The following is a 22,654-nucleotide window of genomic DNA, read 5'->3' as shown; positions in this document are numbered from 1 at the left end:
GAGCAACATCTCACGATTGGACTGCCGCCCGACACGGTGGGCAGGCGAGCAGCCTACCACAAAACCGGGTGCAGACGAACAGACAAAAAGACAAAGACAAACACACAACAGCTAAGTTCGGGGAATAAGTGCTAATTAAAGCACTAAAAGCTGGAGGGGGACATTTAAGCATCACCTTAAGAGTATGACGCGACAGCTTTATTGAGTTAATGCCCATACTATACGCGGAATTGGTAATTTTCTACTTTACATTCGTAGATCGCTGTAAGTCCTCATTCTACTCTGGTGTGCACTGGTGCAGCGGTTAAGCTGCGCCACTGCCCCTGCTGGCGACTTTTTCAAACATAGCCATTGGTGGAGCTTGTAAGGCAAAGGTTACTCTTCCCGAACAAACTCTAGTGACCAATCATTAATTTAACTGCCACCTGCCACTGTGGTCAGTTTGCTTACAGTCCTGTGGGTAGGTTGCCACCTACTACAATGGGCAGGTTGTGACGACGTCACAAGGTCGTGTGACATAAGTGGGCCATCTGCTCTTTCGCTCAGCCGGCGACGCCGGGTTTTCAGCTGTACGGGAACCTCAACGCCATCGCGTTAAAAGAGCTGTAATACTTGCCGACTACCCCAGGTGTTCTTAATTTTACTTGACAGGGAATGGCAATGCTAAAAGGCAGTAATACCACAACACACACGTCCTGAGTTCTTTGCAGTCATGGTGTTTATTTAGCCGACCGTAGGTTCAGCCCGCAGAGTTGGTCATTGAGGCATGTCATATGATCTTGGCTGCTACTATGACAACTGATTTGATAAGCACTCGTGGGGGCGAGAAGCAGACAGGAAATTCCGGTGAGGTCTCAAGTTCGTCTTCGCTCTCCTCCGAGAGTTCGTCGTCGCCCTCCCAGCCCGAGTCGTCGGCGTCGATTGAGCTGAAACAGCGACGCTTGCTACGCTTGCGGAGGGCATCGCGCTCCGATCTGGTCAGCCTTCGCTTCCTCCTTCCGTAGGTCCAACCGCGTCGTCCGTATGTGTGGTCCCGAAGGGCGGGGCACATGTCATCGTCGAATCCAGTGTCGTTGTCCAGAAGGGCCGAAACACCTGCCTCCTGGCTACTTCCGCCAACAGCATCTTCCAAGGGGGCCACCTGCTGCAGCACTACCCAAGTTGTCTCTTCTTCTGGTCTGCTGCTTGGCTCCCCCATGATGTAGTCGATAGGCGCAGGTGACGTTGATGCAGTCGTAGCATTGGGACTTTGTTCTTTGGCGGGTGATTGTGAAAAAGCGGGGCCTAACATAGGTACGTAGGCTCCGGTGGACACGGTCATTGTGTCATGGTTCACCCTGCCGGTTGCGTCGGCCGGTGACTGAGCCTCGTTTTCTGGAGCGTCGCAAACTAGTTCCAAGACACTTGCTTCTGTAGTGAGGTCCACTTCAAAGATGTCAGCAGTAGAGCCCTCTTGAGGCGTTGTCTCATCCTCCGGCTGGATGCTGTCGTCGCTGGGGGCTCTGTGCGCGGCCTCCTGTTGCTCCCGTGACACTGGGCGGGAAATCATGGTCGCTGTTGTCGGACTGGCGCCCTGGTGCGGAGCTAATCCTGGCAGCAGCGAGGTGACCGAGCCGAACGTAGCGCAGCGGCCGCACTGGCAAGGCCTGGCCGTTCAGCGCGAGCAAGGCGCGAGCGGCGAGGGCAGGTGCCCTGACGTCATGTTTTTTTGTTGTTGCTAGCCTCAGGTGAAATGGCTCATGCCCACGGTGAGAGAACGGCTAGGGTTTGGTGCAGAGAGAGAGAGAAAAAAACCATTAAATGAGAAAGCAGAGAATTTAGCCGACGTTTAAAAATCGCTGGCATGCTATACTCTGCATGGGGAAGGGAATTTGGGACATAAAAACGGAAGGAGAGCGGTGCGGGAAAGGTTAAATTAAAGAAAGAAAGTGAAGATCAGAAAATGCGGCCATTAAATGTCTACTATAAGGTGCATCGGCGAGAAATGACTCAAAACAAGATACGGAATAGCGGAGCTCAATTACATATAACGGCGCAGGTTAAGGTATTGTTGTTGGCCTCTGTTGGAATGGCACATACCTATCGTGGGGATTGGCGGCTGCACTCCGCGTTCCACATCTCCTGTATGGCACCCATATGTGTAAGCGAGCTAGGATATAACGCAATGGAATGTGGAATCTTTTAGTGGAGCAGATAAATTCATTCTTTGACATCTATTTTAGGAGAAGCTTTCAACGAGTCAGGTCTTTAAAAAAACAGTAAAAAAGCACGGGCAGTACCAGTTTTTGCAGCGTCTTCGTCTTATTGCGCAATGCAATAACACTGACCAGATACTCCTTTTTCTCAGATTTAAGCTCAATAACAAAGTTTCTGTCGCCCAACAAGCGAGCGACAGTTTCAGCTGTGACTCGGAGGGCAGGACGTTTGGCGTGCTTTTCTTTAAGCTTCATTCCAGCCTTCACAGTGGCTTCAGAGCAACCAGTTAATTACTGCCTGTGAATTAATGGAGCGGCCTCGCACCACGGAGACGCTAACAAGGATAAATTCGCAATCCTTGACGGTATATGAACTGCACTTCGCAGGGCTAGAAAATACGAAAAGGAAACGCCCAGTGTGTTCAGTAAAGCGAAACAATGCGCATATAATGGAAGTCAAAAAATTATCTTGGAACAAATGAAAAATGCGCTCTACGCCCATCTTTTCAGTGGTGCAGGGTTCTGTGCTCTTGCATACTAATGAAATAAATTGCAATCAGGCGAATACCAAATTTCCTCCGTTCCCGGTAAATTTCATCCGTGCTTGGCGTACAGTCCTAGCGCCATCACGCGGTACCCACTGAAAATCCCCTTGCAATGTACGGCACTGGCCCAGCAGATGGCGCAGGTGGCGAACCGCACACGGCTTTCGCATTTTTACACGTGAGGAGACTTAAGTGCACCTCATAAGTTTTTTCACTTCTCCACCCCATGCCGCGTGTCTTACTCAATTACACAAAAAGAATCAACCAGACTCCACCTCTCATTTCAACATTAATAAAGACGCTCTTTTTTTAGTGTATGTGCCAGTGACTCTTAAAGCCTACCGATCAAAGAATCACCGCAGAAATATAAGCAGGCTTGCCGCTATAAATATAAGTAGGACTTGCCGTATTCCCTGCTTAAAAACTTCCCTGTGTGCACTGAATCTTACTAGATCCTTCCGCGTAACAAAGTCCTCCTAAATGTCGTATTATCATGCACTGTCAGTTGTTTCCAAACTGGTTACAACCCGTGAGCCCGGCTTCAAGAGATATTCTTCCCGAAATGAATAATGTGAATTCTTGCCCGTTTAGATACAAGCACCATAATTTGTGCACTTCAAGTTATATTTCAGGCGCACCTCTGGTTCAGTGATTGATAAAATATGCTTGGCGCAAGTTTAAAAGGATAGTTATGCCGCATATAAAGCCGTTACAGGCACCAGGTCATCTAACACTGATAAATTATATTCACCAAAAGGTTATGTCCTCTCTGAGTCGAGTACCTCTCCCCGAACAAATAAAAGTTAAAACATATTATCGGCTCCTCTGTTTACACAAAGACAACCTTCATTTATTGTCTGGGTGCACCAGCAACAGGTCTTCTCTACCTGTGAGTCTGGGATATTGATTTTCGTTGATGAACAGATGGAGATGCATGACTGTCGATTGTCCGCACAGCAGAACTCTGATTGTGGTGCGAGCCATCCAAGACCTCTGCTCTCCTGGTTACGTTCACAACTCTCTTCCTGACGGGATCGTCTTCCGGCAACAACTCTCTCAGAAGACTGTACTCGTCATCTTCGCCAGCTTCATCGTCCAACGCAACGGGCGTGCCTGTCGAGGAGGTTCCGTCATTACGGCCTACACTTGGCTCCGAATGCGATATCGCCTCGACGCTTTCTTTTGACAGCGTTTTATGAGATGTGGCTGGATCTCTCTTTTTTGTGTCATCGTCTCTGGTTGAATTGTCTTGAGCATGAGCCAGTGCTGAAGTAATGCGGTTTCCTGTTTCTCGCGACTCATTGCCGGCATGACTTCTGCCGCCACTTTCAGACGGCTTCGTCGATGGTTTGGTGCCAGTGTTGTGTCGGTAACCTTCGGAATAGGCGTTTTCAGAAGGCCGCTTAATGTCCCCAATGGAAGCATTCCACCTCCATTTGTCTTGCGCTTGATTTAGATACAAGCTGCGAGCATCTGGAACAACGTAAGTGTCCCCAACCACGAGGATTCCAGAGTCATCTGTAAATACAGGCAATACCTATATGAGTCCTTTTGCTATTTTATCAGTCTACGACGCGAGTTGACGCACCCTGAGGTGACGACCTAGTGACTATTCGGATATGCATGTTTTGCACACAAAGACGTACAGCCCCCGGCAAAAGTAAACAGCTCAAGAAGTTTGCTTCTAAGCTGTTTAGCGGGGCGGCATAGCACATCTGGCAGTCCAAAGCCTGGGAGGATTGAGGATGCGAAGCCATTCCTCTTTCCTGAGATTACGGTCACTGAGGATGCATGACGAAGCATACAGCAGGTCTCACAAGCAAACCCTTTGGGCTGTATACTTTTGACGGGGGGTGTAGTCTTGGTCAAATGTCTTAAGGTCACAGCGTTCAGCTGCAGCGAAATGAATGTTCCTGCTCCGTGTAGTGGATCATTCAAAAAACAAGTCAAGCAGGACGCTTCTCCAACGCAAGAACAAACCTTCTGCTAGCATTTCAAGGTCATTGGGTCTCTAATAGTGCCGTAATGGCTTTGCTATGCGGCTGAAGCTTAAGACTCTTGACCAAGATTGTACAGAATATGCGCGTTTAATGAAATGCCTTAAAGAAATGTCTCTTCATCGCACTCAAAAAGAAGCCGTCTGCTGAAGTTCATTTGTAAGATGGAAGCTGGGTGTAAACGAAACTGCAAGAATAAGCATTAAACAGAGCAATCGTCTGCTACCGCGGGAATGTTAAGAAAGCTTAAGCAATAAGAGGAAATAAATACAATATTTTAAATAACCTTGGAGCCCACAGCCACCGCTCAAGACTGGGTCAGAGCAGAGTACCACATGTTATTGCGGTCTCGTAATCGAACATGTGCTGGATTAGATATAAAAACGTGCTTTTACTATCCGGTGACTTTGAATTGCATAAATTTAACTAATACAGCAGATATTTCAAGTAAACAACCTTTTACCTGGAATTAAAATGTGGCTGTCGACGAAACCCAACGGAAAGCTCCCTGGGTCCGCTCTAGCATGCAATGTCGTTTCTCCTACTGGCCGGTGAGTTCCTGCACCGATCGGCCACCGTTACACACTCTTATTTATTTATCTACTTAGTTACTTAAATACCCTAAAGGTCCTCTGAGAGAGGGTATTACATAGGGAGGAAACACAAAATATAACATAAGGCGGAATGTCTTGCAAATACCTTTATTGGTAACCATGGAAGAGATAGGGCAGATAGATGATTTCTTGACACTCACAAAATTAACACAGGAGGGGAAAACCCCAGGGTGCATGCCAACGTTTCAACAAGAGGAATTAGCTTCATCTGGGCAAAGCGTTCATCATTGGCAGGGTCTAAATGAAGAACTTGCGCTGAAGTTTGCGGTACCGATTGCAGCGCCATAACACACTGCCTAGCGAGAAGAGCAAGCAGTTTTGGGTAGTACTCTTGGTACTTTTCCGCGCCACGTTCAGGCGCTTATTGGCGTGAGCCTCCGCGCTCTGTCGAAGGCGCACGTGCCGTGCGTCAGCTATCTGGGCTACGCCGAGAGAAGCTAGGCGATGAATGCTGTCAGCCAAACGCGGGTATCTAATCGCGCAGAATGTGTTCTCGCATCTGCAGCGGCCCAAGCGGCTGACAGAAGCAGTTTTGAGTCACCGAATGGAACAATTGCAGTGCCACCTTGGCAGCGCAGGTTCCCCATAGGGCCGTCACTCCGAGGAAGACGGCCCGGTGAGGGGGAGGAGGGCGTGAAGTGGGAAGAGTGAATCTGCTCCCTCCTCGCCCTTACAGGGCCTACCTCCTCGGAGTGAAGGTCCTATATAAACGCCATCAATGATGAACGCTTTGCCCAGGCGAAGAGAATTTCCCTTGTCGAAACGTCGGCAAGCACCCTGAGGCTTTCCCTGTCTTGTTCATTTTGTGTGCATTGATAGTCAGTTATCATGGAACAGGGCTACAAGAGAGGCCCAAGTGTTCGGTGTTTGGAGCAAACAAAAGAAAGCAGTTTGCCAAGCGCTGCCATGAAGATAACAGTGGTGCACAACTTAGGAAAAAACAGTAATGAGCACTCTCTCACGGGAAATGAGCGACGCTTTATTCAAAACTTCGCTCCTGATGTGAGAATAAAAAGGGTGCGTTGACGGGAAGCGCGCAACGCCAACTGGAGTAATTTTTCGTCCTATCCAAATTTCGATATTTCCTGTGCAAGAGTTATTCTATTGCCCTTGGCGATTAGATTAGATGATTAATTCTGAAAGAATAAGGGCATGAAATGAACGTACAAAGGGTGTGAATTCTACAGGAAGTCCCCAGTAACTTTAGCCATGGTTCAAGAATATGCCGGTGCTCTCTACATGGACGCGACAGGCATGTTTCGGGCAGCATTTGGGTGCAGATCAGACTATTTTAATGCGCTGTTTCATGACATGATCGTCCACAATTATCAGCTTATTAATCGCAGGAAGAGGAGGCGTGTACCTTCTGAGGTTGTTGAAGTCGCTATCTTTCTGGAGGAAGTTTCTGTCGGTGTCCAGGACACTTCAGGAATGCTTTCTAGACAAAAGTAAAAACCAGACAATAAAGTAAGTTACTTTTCGTATGTTATTTATTCATATATTCGTCTGTTTGCTTGTTTGTTTGTTGGTTTGTTTACCCATAGCGTTATGTGTGGCATTACAGGGAAGCTTGCGAGTATAGCATTTTCCATAGCACTAAAGTCAACGTGGAACAGCTCATCACGTGGAAATGCTAGAAACGGAGTGGCTGCGACTCAGTAAACTGTAAAATTCAGTTACAGCTCATTCCTTTACGTTTGGCTAATACATGATGCAGCATTTCACTGCCGCAAAAAAAAAACAGTTTCTTCTCTAAGTATGGTCTGCATTTATTTATCGCCAGAAGCACGCGGTATTATCTTTTTGTTCGCTTTTCAACACGCGGACAGAGCGTTCCGACAGAATCAAGTGGCACGCGCATTTCTACAAAGTTTCAGGCTGTCGGCGGCATTTTAGGCAACTTATCTTGAAAGCTTCTCGCACCCGATAAATTTACCGCGGAAAATAGCTAGGGTCATTCAGGCTTCGATGCAAGAAGTGTGCACCCGCCGAAGTATTTTCTATTTGCAAAAAATCGACCAATTAAGTTTGAGTTCCGGGTCGATCTTTTCTCTGCCATCCATGTTTGCCCCGGTGGTCCCCCACGAGATACGTTGCGGCATCCTACCCTTGGACACAGCACCAAGATGTGCACATGATGATCTTCTGTGTTGCAAAGGGCCGTGGCTGTTACATGAACGACTATCGCACTGACTCAAGCGAAAGTAGCTAGTGTTTTAATTCGCCTTTTTCCGAAGCTCGTTGTGTGTGCTTCTCTTCTCGTGTCCCGTCTGCGTTCTGCGCTGTTGACATGAGGATGGAAAACCAACAAGCCCAAGCTGCTGTTCTGGATAGTGAGGCGGCCACAGCACAGCAAAGCACATCCACTCCTACACCCCCTCGTCCTCGGCTCCATAATCCTGCTCCGCTGTGCTGTCGCTTTTCCGAATATGCCACGACTTCGCTCACTTACCGCATGCACAGCCGGAGATAAAGCAGCCCTCGAAGTCCTTGGGCGATCCTTTCTTGCACCGTTGACCCGCTGGACAACGAGGAGGGCAGTCCAGCTCTGAATGCGCACGCAAGACAATTGCTTGTTAACCACAGAATGAGTGCTTGCAGCATAAGCATAACATTATGACATATTCAGCAATGTCGTGCACATGCTGTAAAAGTGTGGAAAGAATATTTCTGCCGCAGTTAAGTTATTCCTTTTGCAAAAGTTCTCTCGGTGCAGTAGTGGTTACGGCAATCTTCAAGGTAATTTTCATTCCTGGTTCTTAATTGCTACTTCAAATATACAGATATACGGACACTGTTTGGCAACGGAGAATCCCGCAGGGCACAGTCATAGACGTTGACTATAGTCGGGTACAATTCAAGAACGAAGCGGTTTTTCCCCTTCAACGGACCCCCTTCCAGCCAATGGCGTCTGCTGATTCTCAGAAACCTGCTAGCGTGACAATGCACGGAGTAATTAACAGATGAAAAGGGCTAGTCCCCTCACTCCATGGTCGGGGACAGTGTCCTCCCTGCATTGTCGTAGGCACCCTACATTGTTTCGCTAGCAGGGTAATGAGAATCGGCCGACGCCATTGGCTTGAAGGAGGTCCGTTGACGGGGAGCAGACGCTTCGCTTTTGAATTGTATCCGGCTATAGGATTATAGCGGAGGAACATGTGAAGGCACGTAGTATTCGTAGGTCCTGGTAAGTCTGGAGCCAAAATCGTGAGAAATCAATTAGGAGCAAATGTAACGCTAACGCAGACCAATTTATTTGTTGAGGAAAAGTTTCACAGTCGCAAATGTCTCCAAAGACCAAGGAATGGTGGCACTCCTTCATGCGCAAAGTTACCTAATAACCATATGAACGAGTGGTTTCAGTACCTTGAAGGGAGAAACAAGGCCTGAACTATGAGGAGGAATTCCGCTGTTTTGTATTGGAACAAGCCAAAAGCTACACGAGGGGCTAAATGTTATTGGTTTCTTGGCAAGTGGTAGCTTACCACATGTGCAGCCACGCAGGAAGCAGCCGCGCTCATCTTTGGTTGAGTTTTCCACACATCGTTTTCCCAGAGGACATGGCGACAGACACACTGCGTACAGAAAACAATGGTGACCTCGATGAACGTGTTTATGAGGACAGCCGTATTTGCTATCACGTGTGATACATGCGTACTTTTGGATACAGTCTGTCTCGGTTCGGTTAAATGGCAAGTTCCTTGAAATTCTTTTGTGCCGCCGAATGACAAAGTAAATGTACGTTTTATCTTCGAAATCAAATACGCATGCCTGGCAATGTTATCAGCTTCACAGGCATGCGCTCCTGATCCCAAACATAGCGTAGCGAATGCGGCTTACGAATAATCGAACGGACGCCAAGCACTTCAGAACAAACAATTAACTGTTATCTTCGATATACACATTCTGTAAGTGGAGTAACCATTGTTATAATAGAAGCAAAATATAAGATAATAATATTGATGACTGTGTAAACAAATAATTCGTGTTGTCGTAAGACGCATCCAGAGAGTTTACAAATAGACACCGCACGTCAATTTTATGAATACTACCGCGCCCTTGAATTACCCAATTAGATATCCTAAAACGTTGAGTATTCTCTGGTGGGAATCTCAGCACAGCCAGAGAAGCAATATGTTGATAGCTGCGTTGTCTAAAACTTCTGTGCAGTCTTGCTAACTGAGCCATGTTTGCTAACAACAACCTACTTGTAATTCAGTATAGCATTAAAAGTTTTCCTAATAAGGAAAAAGAGCTGCATAATGAAAATCTCTCGGAGAACTCTTTTGCTTCCATTTTCATATCAAAATTTCTAGTAGGTGTCTACCCTCGCGCCCAAGTTTTGCTGAAAAGCTTAGTAGGGTTTTAACGTAATTAAATCGAATAGACATGCAGAACGTATGTCTGTCCAATTTGGCTCATGGTTCTGCTTAGCTGGGTCGTCGGCACACCTTTTTTATTTATTTATTTACAGATACCTTACAGGCCTCCAGAGAGGCATTGTGTAAGGCGGGTCAAATACCGAAGTTTGCGCAAAATAGGTTAGAAAAAAAAACATAGTAAAGTACAGCAAAACACGAGAAAAAAAAACAGGTGAGTTCAGATAGGAAATCGCAATTCACAAAACGTAATAAAAGTAAAAAAAACTATGCGTCATGTAACAAAAATAGGGGAAATGCACATAAAGTTATACGAACGCAAAAGAAAGTATATCAGGCATACATGAGGAAAGCTGCGCATCAACAGAACTAAAGAGGCAATAGTCTCAAGAAGCTGAAAACGAAGTTATACGAATCGTGACTATATCAATGACGTGCTAAGCGTTATCAATGAAGAGCTTGAGTAGATGTTTGCGAAAGGTGTCATGATTACCCTGCAGGCCGATGCAGTCCGGAAGATCGTTCCAGAGGCGGATGGCACGCGGGAGTGACGAGAAGTTGAAAGCATGTGTGTTGCCATAAATGCGGGCATAGCTGCAGTTATTATGTAATCTATGTGATAAGTTGGAGGGACGTTGTAGATGTGCTAGCGGTGAATCAGTGGCATAGACGTATTTGTGAAAGATAGATAAAAGGTCAATGTCGCGATGAATTTGCAACGGGTGGAGTGAAATTTCGGTTTTTAGTTGGGGTACACTTGACTGATAGCTGCAATTTTGCGAAATGAAACGACAAGCCTTATTCTGGACAGCTTCCAACTTCTGTATTAGATATTTCTGATGAGGTGACCAGATGGATGAAGCGTATACTCTAGCTGCGGTCTGACAAAAGTAATGTAGGCTTGTTTACGCACATGAGGGGTAGTGCATTTCAGGTTACGGCGAAGGAAACCGAGTGACCGGGAAGCATTAGCGAAAATGGTGGTCATGTGTTCAGCCCAAGAAAGGTTTGATGAAAGATGGACGCCTAGATACTTATACTGCGTAGTCCGAGCCAATGTATGGTTATTAATGTGGTAGGGAAAAATCTGAATTCTCGGATTTTCGGCTGAAAGAAATTATCTTACACTTAGAAATGTTCAAAGTCTTTAGCCACGTTTTACACCAGTCGTTAATGCGATCGAGGTCACTTTTAAGTGCAAGGTTGTCATTAGTACTTTTTATTGGTCGATAAATAATGCAGTCGTCAGCAAATATGCGTATCCAAGATGAGATGTTTACTGGCAGGTCATTAATGTAAATTAAGAAGAGCAATGGACCGAGGACGCTTCCTTGCGGCACGCCCCATGTAACGTCGGAGAGAGGAGAGGAATAATTATTAACAACGGTGAATATCTGGCTGATTATAAAAAAATTACAGACCCGTGACAGAGTTAAGGAATCTAATTTGTGCGCAGAAAGTTTAAATATTAGTCGGCAATGCGCTACCCGATCAAATGCTTTGGCAAAGTCCAAAAAGATGCAATCAGTTTGTAAGTTACTGTTCATGTTGAAGTGTAGGTCGGTTGTAAACTCAAATAACTGCGTCTCACAGGAAAAGCCTTTTCTGAAACCATGCTGCTTAGTGAAAAAAAAAATGATTAGATTCCAGGTGATTGTAGATATGTGATGCGAAAATATGTTCAAGCATCTTGCAACAGATGCAGGTAAGTGAGATGGGGCGGTAGTTTTCGTGCGAGTGTTATAATTGGTATTTTTGGGAGGAAAGGAAATGGCGCAGTATCTGTCTCATATATCTTTGGACACCTGAACCACGCCGAAAGGGAAGGGATAAAGGAGGGAGTGAAAGAAGAAAGGAAGGAAGAGGTGCCGTAGTGGAGGGCTCCGGAATAATTTCGACCACCTGGGGATCTTTAACGACATCGCACAGCACACGGGCGCCTTAGCGTTCGTGTGCTGTGCGATGTCAGTGCACGTTAAAGATCCCGAGTGTTTGTTGCCGCTTTTGAAAACTGGTACAACCTTTCCTATTTTCCAATCGGTGGGGAGCTCACGTGTAGATATTGACTGCTAAAAGATAAGTAAGATGATGCTGGAGACAGAAATTGTATTTTTTTAGTATTTTTGAATTAAATTCATCAACACCACAGGAAGAGGATACTTTAAGGTTATTTATCAGGTGTACTATATACCATCGAGTGTAATGTCAACTGCTGCCATGTAGGGGTAATCAAAATCTGGTACATACAGGGTGCTAGATTAATCTTCTTCGGTGAAAACAGATGCGAAAAACGAGTTAAATGCTTTAGGACGGTCAGCATCGGAGTAGGGGGTGGTGTTAACGACATGTATTGAGATATCATTACTGATGCTATTCTGACGGATAGTTTTCCAGAACTTGCTTGGATTATTCTTAAGTAGCGCAGGAAGGTTTCTTGAAAAATATTTATTTTTAGCGTCACAAAGGGCGGAACAATATAGGTTTAGGTAGGTTTTATATTTACCCCACGCGCATGGCGTACATTCATGCTTTGCATTTTTGTATAATCGTTTTTTTCTTATTTCTCATGAGTTGATGCTTTCTTGTAAACCAGAGATTAGATTTGCCATTTGATAGCGTGGTAAGTGGAACATGTTTGCCTACAAGTTCTGCTAGCTTGTCCCTAAAAAGAATCCAGTTATCTTCTACTGCCCTGTCTTTAAAAGAGGGCATAAGGATATTATCAGAAAACGCTTGAAGTTCATCATTTATTCGATTGTAATCTCCTCTGTTATAGTCGCGAATCATTTTCCTCGTGATGCCAGTGAACGGAAGTGGAATGTTAATTGTCAGTCGAAGTAAATTGTGGTCGCCCAAACCGTCTAAGTAATATATGTCACACACTGTGTCAGGGGCTGATGTTTATGATTTATGGTTTAGGGGGATTTAACGTCCCAAAGCGACTCAGGCTATGAGGGACGCCGTAGTGAAGGGCTCCGGAAATTTTGACCACCTGGACTTCTTTTACGTGCACTGACATCGCACAGCACACGGGCCTCTAGAATTTCGCCTCCGGCGAAATTCGACCGCCGCGGCCGGGATCGAACCCGCGTCTTTCGGGCCGGCAGCCGAGCGCCATAGCCACTCAGCCACCGCGGCGGCTCAGGGGCTGATGTAAAGATGAGGTCTTATGTATTGGGACCACCGGTGGGTTGGGTAACTAGTTGAAGTAGGTTGAAATCTAAAGTCAAATTTATGAAGCTTGTTGAAGCAGTACAAGGGGATGAGATATTTGCCCAGTCGATCTGTGGAAAATTAAAGTCTCTTAGTAGGTTAGTTACATCAGCCTGGAACAGCTTAAATGCCCTCGTAAGGCTTACACGTAGTTTATCTGAAAATTAGTCATCAGAGTTCGGTGCGTGGTAACAGTTGCCTATCAAAATTTTGATGGAGGAAATAATGCAAGCTGTCCAAATGATCTCAAGATCGGAATCGGTATTTATAGCAAATGATGCTAGCGATTTTTTTATGCCTACGAGTACGCGCCCGCCTCGCTTATGAATGCGATCACGCCTGTATATATTATATGAGTTGGAGCCAGAAAGAACTTCGCTGTCTTTGATATCGCGATGTAGTCATGTTTCGGTGAAAGCTATAATATCGGAGTCACTGTCTCCGAGAAAAGATGAGGCATGAGCGCTCTTGGATAAGATACTTCGGATATTAGTAAATGACACTGATAAAGGGGAAGATAAGACAGGTTAAGTTTTTTTGTGGATGCGCGTACTATTGCCTCGTATCAGCTACTGATCTAACTGCCCGACAGCGTCAGCAGCGACATTGTGGGTGTACGTTTTGGGGCCCATGCACAGTTTATCAACTGATAACCTATACTTCAACTTATGCTGCTTTGCGAACTCGGTCAGCTTTGCCCTTGCCTTGCGTGTTGTAAGCGAAAAATCCTCACGGTCTGCAAAATCTGTTCCCTTAAGTTTAGGCCCTGATAACAGGAAAAGTGCTTTGTCCTTGAAAAAGGTCAACTTTGCAATTACTGGCCTGCGCTTCTCGGCGTTATATTTCCCCATTCGGTGAACCCGCTCAAACTGATGGTTGGTAGCGGTAATTTCTAACTTTTCCGCGTAGAATTTTATCATTTTCTCCTCGGACATTGCCCTGTCTTCATCTGATTCATCTTCTATTCCGAAGAATAGAAGGTTTGAACGCCGCATCCTATTTCCCGCATCGTCACACCTTGACGCAATGGCCGTCAGCTGATTCGAGACGCACACTATGTTGGCCTTTTTTTCGATATTAGACTCAGGTTAAGCTCTGATCGAGGTTAAGCTGATCTGATATGTTCGCGTCGCAGATGGAAGTTGATGAAGACGACGACGTTCAATGCACAGCCCAAGAGTATGTTGCAGCTTAACACGTGCCGTGATCGGCTGCTGCGATAGCATATACTGCTCTCGTGCAGTGGCCAGCGAAGCCGTTCTGTTGCGCCGCCGCGTTTTCGAAATCCATGCAGTCGCGGCAGTATTTATTGTTTCTGCATGAGCTGCTGCTATGCTATGACTGTCCAAGGTCACCCTCAAGGTCACCCTCCCACTGGCTGCAGCTGGCGCGACGCTCCTCCGAACTAACCCGAACTTGCCCGAGTTACTCCGAGACTTCACACAAGATTTTTGGCTGGCACTGTGTTAAGTACGGCTTTCGCACTGAAAGCATTGAAGGGTTGTAGAGGTCGTCTAAACAGCATTCAGGTACTGCAGGTAGTAATTCTTTAGAGTGAGCTCATTATGATTCGTGCCAATTAACATTTTGATAGTGATGCCCGCTGCTCAAGAAGGTTTCTTGAAGTTGTGTTTTATTACTCTCGAAGGCACTATTTCTTCAATTCCTTCAATATTTTTAGCTCACATTTTTTTTCGACGTATGGTAAGATTAGAAACTACAATCTTGCAGTAGTCAGCGCACAGATATCACAGAACGAAAGAGGACCACAATCGAAATTGCTTTGTCGCCCAACTAAATTTATGCTGAAGGATGAAGTTTATCGTAGCTTTGAAGTTACGCGCAGAATCCAAAATCGCCAGGGAGGTTGGCATGTAAAAATAAAAATATGCCAAAAGTGATGAACTCTTCGCTAAGTCTAAAGGTTATGGAAAGCTGAAATGCTAAGCAGTAAATGCAGAGGAGGGATGCAGAAATAACTTACAAGGTTTCTTCGTCACGTTGTCTGGCCTAAACGACTTCAGCCTTTCTGGAATGTAAAAGATTAGCATTTTTCATTTTACTTAAAGTCTTCAATAATTTCGACATACAAAAAAAGGAATGGTTTTACCGCAGATACAGCCAGCCAGGTAGCAGCCATGCAGGTCCCGTGGCGAGTGAGGATCGCAGTCTGAACCGTCTGGACATCTAGGTGCGCAGTCCGGTTCTGGGCGTTTAAAATGCAAGGATAAGAAAGGCTAACAAACAAATTAATATTCCAAGCAGCACAGGTCATTAGCCCAATATTGGAAAGTGATTTTCTCACACTGGTCCACTATAAGGCCAGTTTATGCCAATATATTCCAATATTGTGCCGACTACCTCTGCTGCTTGGGATTTCACGCTCTGAATATCAAAATTTCTTTGATGCCTTTAGAGGATGCTCCCGTTATTAGTCCTGCGTATTCCCTCCACCTTGTGTGACAACCCATGCAGTACGTGTAATTCGGCCCAATATTGGAAGCATATTGGCAAACGTTGGTGCTATAATGGACCAGAGTGAAACCATCAATTTCCAACATTAGGCCGATTACCTGTGCTGCTTGGGAAAGGAGGCTCCTAAATTGAGATAACGCTGCTATGCAGCTCAATAAGCTTGGCTCTCAACTTTGTGGAAGCGCTAGTTGGTGACTGGTAATGTGCAGAATGCTAATAGCGCAATGGGCAGGCAGAAGTATTTGAGGCTTCTGCAGCGAATAGCACTGCTGTTGCCTCTGCAACATTCCACTTACAATGTCGTCGACGTTGCTGAAATTTAGTCGGTGCCAAAAGCTCGAGACTGTCTTTCACTGAGAGCAATTTTTGTTTCCTAGCTCTGGGTACAAACGAATTTCAGGGCACCTAGGAGTTTACCAGCGACCAGCAGAAATATGTGTATTGTGGAACGAGAAGCTACTAATGAAAGGCTAGAAAGAAGTATACCAACACCGCAAACGCTGCCTACCAGCCATCAAAACCCAAGGCTAAATACAGAAAGTAGAAAATAGTAGACAGAACAAAATTGCACACAAATAAATATTTAGGAGCAGAGTCATCATCGTTGTTTCTCATTGGAACACTTTCTAATTACGCCTTCCTGAAGATGCGGCCCCTTACCGCATGTGCAGCCTGGCTTGAAGCAACCCTTGGCGTCCAGCGGTGATTTCGGCTTGCAGCGCTTTCCCGCCGGACACGGTGACAGGCAGTCGGGAACTGCGGTGGTGAAAAAAATAAGGTAGCTTAAAGCTTGCACTGGTGATAAAACGCCCAGTTATTTCTGGTTTGCCTAGCAGCTCCCTCATTCGGGCACAAAATTAAGTTTTCACGAAGGCTCCAGACAGCATACACTTTCAATTCCATTAACGCCATAGAGGAATTCAGTGATATGTAAACACAAAACATACAACACAATACAATATTTATTCTGCAAAATTAAAAAAACACAATACACGTAACAGGACTGTCAAAGCCTCAGAGGGCTTGACTGGCAGTGCCTGGCAGTCAGAAAACAAGAAAATGCAGAAAGTTGTTACTGTAGATAGCAGTGAAAGAAAAAAAGCATAAAGATGATTGCAAAAAATTAATTACTTCTTAACAGTCTTTTTATCTCTTGTTTAGTGTTTGCTTTTAAAACAGGCGCTGGCAATTTGTTAAATATTGCGGGCACATAATATTCCCGCGTTCGTTTTCCATATTTTGTTAAGGTCCTGGGGATTATGAACGGATCCTTTGGTTTTAGGCAACTGGTTGGTGTGTACAGTGTTTTAAAATCATTGTTCCAAAATTGATTAATTGTCACAGTTTCGACCATAAGAGACATAAAAGAGGGAATATTCAAAAGTCTAAACATTTCTGTGTCTTTCTTAGTGCATAAATCATATACCATTGACAACAGCAAGGAACGTAAAATTGAATTAACTCTTGAGCTCCATCTGAGGGTGCAGTGACAACACACAGTCAAACCATAACGCATAATACTGTAAACTAAGGCATGAACAATTGTTTTTCGTACAGAAATTGGCATTAGGCATCGGATATTGTACAACATACAAGAAGCCGCACGCAATTTACTGCAGAGGTGGGACAAATGGGAATTCCATGAAAGATCACCGTCAAAACACAACCCAAGATATTTAACAGAAGATGCATAATGAACCGGTTGACAAGTGCATATTTTACAGTCAGATGTGTGTAAGAATAAAGGTTTCATTGGCAGAATTTTTTACAACGGACTGCATACATGCATACATGAGAGATGAGTTCGCGCGAAGAAAGAAAGGGGTATGCAAGCTGCTGCAGCTCTGCTGTTTCCTGAAGTGTTCATTTTTCTTTGTAATTTTGCAAAGAGATTTCTAGCTTCATGCAGTTAAAATTTTGAAGGAATTTTTCTGAGCGCGAAGATTATGCTGGATGGCTTTGTAACTGGAGTTATCGGCTGATCGATCGGTGCTATCATGCCGTGGATCACCACATTAGATATTTATATCTGCTTCTATTTCCAGGCAAGATTTGCTCAGTTCTTCCAGGGCCAAAGAGGAAGGTTCTCGTTATTTTTTGTGCTAGTTCTGTTTCAGACGGCACAGTCGGATTTGAACTATGGCGTGAAAAACCTTGGTGGCTTTGTGTAACGTGATCGCACGTGACACTACCCAGGTTTCTAATGGCAAAACCGCACACAGATTAGGCCAGTGGTACCTAAAAGTGACTGAAAGCATCTCTCCTGACTAAATTCAGTTCGACTACCACGCCCGGTTTATCGCCTTTAAAGGCACACTAAGGGGAAAATAAACGGAAACAAGATGATGCTGATAAGCTTTTTTGCAGCAAGGGATTCTTTGCCCAAAGGGCACCACAGCACAACGTGTTCTTTGCTCAAAGTGGGGGTCGTAAGAGGAGGAGGAGAGTTACTGTGCAAGGAACAGGGAATGGTGAGAACATAAGATTACGAAGGGCAGATATCGTGGAAATAAAAGGGCGGGTATGGTCAGAGTGCAGGACTCATAACGCTCCGTCTGCAGCGATTGCTGCGAAACGCGTCGCCCGCCGATTGGACTAGCGGCAGTGGCGCCGCTCGCCTAGAGCGGAGGATTGGAGAAGAGGGAACTACGCATACATGCAAGTCGCTCTGAAATTCTTTACGGCAATAAATCGCGGAATGAAAATGCCTCAACAGCTGTCGCTCAACCTTGTATTACACAGTGGTTACCACCCTCAGTTCTATTTATTTTTTTCCCTGCTTGACAAAATAATGTCTTTGCTGCAAGTATCGTAAGTCCACAACTTTCTCCGCTGTTGAGACTGCCGGAAGTACGGAGGAGATTAGGCCACTTTCACGACGTGTTTGAATCAAAAGCAACGAACAAAAAAAAAACCGGTTTTCCTACCTCGAACAGCGTTTCTTTATCACGATATCTATCAACAGATGGCGCAGTAATAGTTACTCATAGCTTAGAATGGCAAAGTACCAGAATAGAATGAAAGGCTATGAAGTACCAAATACATAAAAGCCACTTTAATTTACTAGGCAAGATGGCGGTCGCCACCACCTCAATTCAGAGGGGATGCCAATTAGGTCCACCATATATCTATCAATCTTAATATGAATCCCAACATACTACCATTAGCACTGATATCGGCGCTACCGTTAGGGAGAGGCGCAAGCGGCCCCACGAGTTTGTGAATTACTTGCGATTCCGAAGCTGCTGCGCATCATGGCTTCAAGCAGGCAGACTGTGAGACGTGTCAAGTGGCCTCAAGAGCATTCGCTGTGCTGGTATTCCTACGGTGATTCCTGTCCCCGGTCGAAATTGTATTGCCGCGAAGAGGATGAACCAAAAGTGGGTGAAGAAGATTTCATGCGAGAAGGTGTCCCTACAGCCCTTCGCTTTCACAATGTTTTTTCCTGATCGAAACTCTGCTCTATAGGTAAAATAATAATAATAATAATAATAATAATAATAATAATAATAATAATAATAATAATAATAATAATAATAATAATAATAATAATAATAATAATAATAATAATAATAATAATAATTGGTTTTGGGGGAAAGGAAATGGCGCAGTATCTGTCTCATATATCGTTGGACACCTGAACCGCGCCGTAAGCGAAGGGATAAAGCAGGGAGTGAAAGAAGAAAGGAAGAAGAGGTGCCGTACTGGAGGGCTCCGGAATAATTTCGACCACCTGGGGATGTTTAACGTGCACTGACATCGCACAGCACACGGGCGCCTTAGCGTTTTTCCTCCATAAAAATGCAGCCGCCGCGGTCGGGTTCGAACCCGGGAACTCCGGATCAGTAGTCGAGCGCCCTAACCACTGAGCCACTGCGGCGAGGCTATAGGTAAAATCGGAAAATTTGAAACGTTCGGACACTGATCTCTTAGTCAAGTTAGGTATAGTATTTCTCTATATGTAGTGTCCGTTTAACGGCTAGATGCTTCCACCCTGCGTCCTATGCATTTTCAGAGAAGCCTTTGCCTTAGGCTTACCACACACGCAGCCGTGCAGTGGGCAACCCTGGGCATCTACTGCAGCGTAAGAGTGGCACTTTTCGCCCGGAGGGCAAGAGGTGGTGCAGTTCTTGGGCGAAGTGGCGCTGATGGAAGCTGCAAAACAAAGGGCAGGACAGAGAACGCAACGGACTGTGAAGATAGAAAAGATACAACGCTTTCCATTCAAAAACGAAAACTGATTAAGCTCCACTTAATCGGTTAATTCCCATATATTCGGAATTGGTCATTCTCGACTTCACATTCACAGATCCCTGAGAGTCCTCGTACCTCTAATTTTCAAGTGCACTATACTCATTACAATGCTAGTATAGCATTTAATCAGGGTTTTGAAAACGCAGTCTTGCCCTACGGCGTGATAACCCACCTCTTGAGTCGCGTTCAAGCAACTCTGTGAAAGCGCATTACAGCTGTTTCATGCATGCAAAACACCATAGGTATGCGTTGCATATCAAATATATAGCGCTTACCACATTCGCAGTTGGGCTTGAAGCAGCCCCGCGCGTCGACTTCGGATTCCAGGACGCATTCCTGGTGATGGGGACACCGCTTGGGGCAGTTTTCTGGGACTGTCGAAATAAGACGGTTATCGGATTACTGAGATCATGAGCGTTGTGACAGTGTAGGATGGACAGCATTCTATTGCGTGCGAAGGTAGTTAACAATCACTGAAACTAAGGAAAGCATAGGAGATTATTTTTTTTTATTTTGTGGTTTGGATCAGTTGAAAATAGTGCTCTAAAAATTATTGGCCTGAAAGATAAATGATTAGAAAGTATAGAAAAAAAATTTGGGACAGCGTTAATGGGTCCCGTCAGAGGGTCTTCCTGCCCGTGCAGATCCGAACACTGTTTCCATATTGTGTGGAAGACCACATGGCCTGCATATAAAGCCCTGCATTAACCAAAGTGGCAGATGGCACGAACTTGGCCACCTGCGACATGGCTGCGTGGCCATGTCTCATTTGGCGTCGCTTTCGGCGCTGCGCAATTTCCTCCAAGCGTGACGTCAGCGGTCAGCGAAACAAAAATTACAGGGCAGTTAAGGCTACTTACGTGCTGTGAATATCATGGGCTACTATAGTTAACTATAATAAGGTGAAAGCCGTCCTTGGCTCATGAGTGGCGTGTACGGAAGTTGTAGATGTCGCGCCCTTGGCAATGTTGCCCAGGACTGAATTTTGTTTTGTGCTTCCAGGGCGCTGACGTCATAGCAAAGCTTGAGACCCGGTGCGGACCAAGATACAAGCAGCGCTACCCCAATAGAATTCTGTTACTGTAATTGAAATTTTGTTCGTATTGTACTTGTTTTCTTAGTCGCTGTCCAACCGGTGTTACTAACAAGCTGCCTCTACTACCAGCGCTTCTGATAAGCTGCCGAAAATATCGGCTCCTCACGAAAGAGCGCTCTTTCTTCCGTTGTTGCTGCACGTTTGTGCATTCGGGGATGCTCACAGCAAGGGCAGCCGGCCTCGAAGCAGCCCCTGTCGTCGCGGTCCGAGCTCGGGTGGCAGACGAAGCTTGGCTGGAAGCAGGGGTTGACACACATCACGGCTTGCTGCTCGGTCGATACCCCAGGACCTGCACGAATAGATGCAATGCATGCACTATACCCAGCATTAACAAGCGCATGTTAATGACATCCTATAGTCGAAATCAAGAGGACGAACTGGGCTTGGGCAGGGCATGTAACGCGAAGGCAAGATAACCGCTGGTTGGTAAAGGTGACGGAAGGGATTCTAAGAGAAAGCAAGCGTTACACACCGAACAATTTCGCACCCATGAGGGTGCAAATCAGCCTGCCCCCAGACGAACACCCATTATCACCTAGTGGGTGCTGTGAAAGGGTGCAGAGATCAGCTCCCTTGAGGAAGGGTGCACCGCATGAAAGTATACAAGGTGTGCGTTAATCCAAGGCTTCTGCTTCATGGTTGAATCAATGTGGAGCACCCTTCCAACATGCATTCGTAGAGTTATAGAAAAGAAGTAGGGTGCAGCCATTACACCCTCTAAAGTAAAGAAGTGCACCCTTCCTTAAGGGTGCTGATCTCTGCACCCTTGTTTAGCACTCTTTAGAAGGCAATGGGTGTTCTTCTGGGGAGAAGGTGAAAGTTAGGTGGGTGGATGAGATTAAGATGTTTGCAGGCAAAGGGTGGATGCAGCTGGCAAAGGACAGGGTTAATTGGAGAGACATGGGAGAGGCCTATGCCCTGCAGTGGGTGTAGTAAGGCTGATGATGATGATGATGCTCACTGCGCGTACCCAAGACTGGCGTGCCGCCACTGTTCCGGAAGGCGAGCAGAAAGAGGACCACAACGACCACGATGGAGGCCAGGCAGACGAAGATGAAGGCTTTCTTGCTTCGCCTGGCCACGCCAGCGCCTCCGCCGCCACTGTACTGGACGCTCTCGGTGGCGCTGCGCAAACACCAAAAGGGCGGTTTCGCATACCCACGTGACTTTAGCAAGAATTCAGCAGGTTAGCCTCGTCTACCCGCCAGTCATATACATGCTGCTTTCCGTGCGACTCTAAGCAGGTGCACGCACTCTTAACACGGATTGTCCTATATAGGAGCAAGAAGGGAGTCCTCGAGTGTACTCCCTTTGAGGGCCCAAGAACTGGGGTAGATTTCCGTCACTAAAAATACGGAGTACTTAAGGACGGCATCGGAAACAAATTCCGTCTCAATCACATCCTCTTGGGAATGCCCTCAGGCTAACTCTGAGGTGAGAAGCATAAATTATTTAGACCAATGAGAGACCTTACTCCTCAACTCCTATCCGGAGATTCACCTGAAGACTGTCCGACTGGCCGAAGCCGCCGCTAGGGTCCAAGGACTCCTGGCTGTCGTCTAGGTAGGAAGGCTAAAACCTTCCCTACGTTGGACAAATAAAGTTTTACAATCCCAGTCCCTCTTCTAAACATCCGAAGCTCTAAGCGGTTATGAACATTTTAACGGAGGTTTAGATCTCCTCTATTTGCTAACCCGAAGACCTCCGGTGCCGCATTTAAAACTTTCCTCCCATTGATAATTGCACCAAATTAATAAGCTTTACAGCGGGGATATGCCTCCGTTGCTAAGAGTAAACATTCCGTGTATTTAGTTAAATCTACCACAGGACGTGTTTAGAGTGTAGGGAGAAAACATTGCTTGACAGGAATGCGGAAGAAAGGATGC

General features: G+C 45.7%; 1 protein-coding gene across 2 annotated transcripts; it reads right to left on the bottom strand.

The window, feature by feature from the left end:
• Positions 1-696: 696 nt before the first annotated feature.
• On the bottom strand, positions 697-22,026 carry LOC144104518 (uncharacterized). Of its 2 annotated transcripts, XM_077637593.1 has the most exons (13): positions 21,739-22,026; positions 20,932-21,057; positions 19,948-20,046; positions 19,457-19,573; positions 16,079-16,174; positions 15,054-15,149; positions 14,928-14,972; positions 8,837-8,926; positions 7,804-7,899; positions 6,715-6,789; positions 5,201-5,296; positions 3,628-4,258; positions 697-1,760 (listed from the first exon to the last, which is right to left on the bottom strand). In XM_077637593.1, the coding sequence occupies exons 2-13, from the start codon at positions 21,023-21,025 to the stop codon at positions 1,724-1,726; spliced, it is 1,572 nt and encodes a 523-aa protein (XP_077493719.1). In that variant the 5' UTR covers positions 21,026-21,057; positions 21,739-22,026; the 3' UTR covers positions 697-1,723. The 2 variants fall into 2 exon arrangements, with proteins under 2 accessions (XP_077493719.1, XP_077493720.1); XM_077637594.1 differs by lacking the exon at positions 5,201-5,296.
• Positions 22,027-22,654: the final 628 nt, after the last annotated feature.

Source organism: Amblyomma americanum, chromosome 9, assembly GCF_052857255.1.
Source record: "Amblyomma americanum isolate KBUSLIRL-KWMA chromosome 9, ASM5285725v1, whole genome shotgun sequence".
Taxonomy (NCBI): Eukaryota; Metazoa; Arthropoda; class Arachnida; order Ixodida; family Ixodidae; genus Amblyomma; species Amblyomma americanum.
Note: the sequence above shows the minus strand (reverse complement) of the source record. Positions and strands in the feature narration are given on the sequence as shown.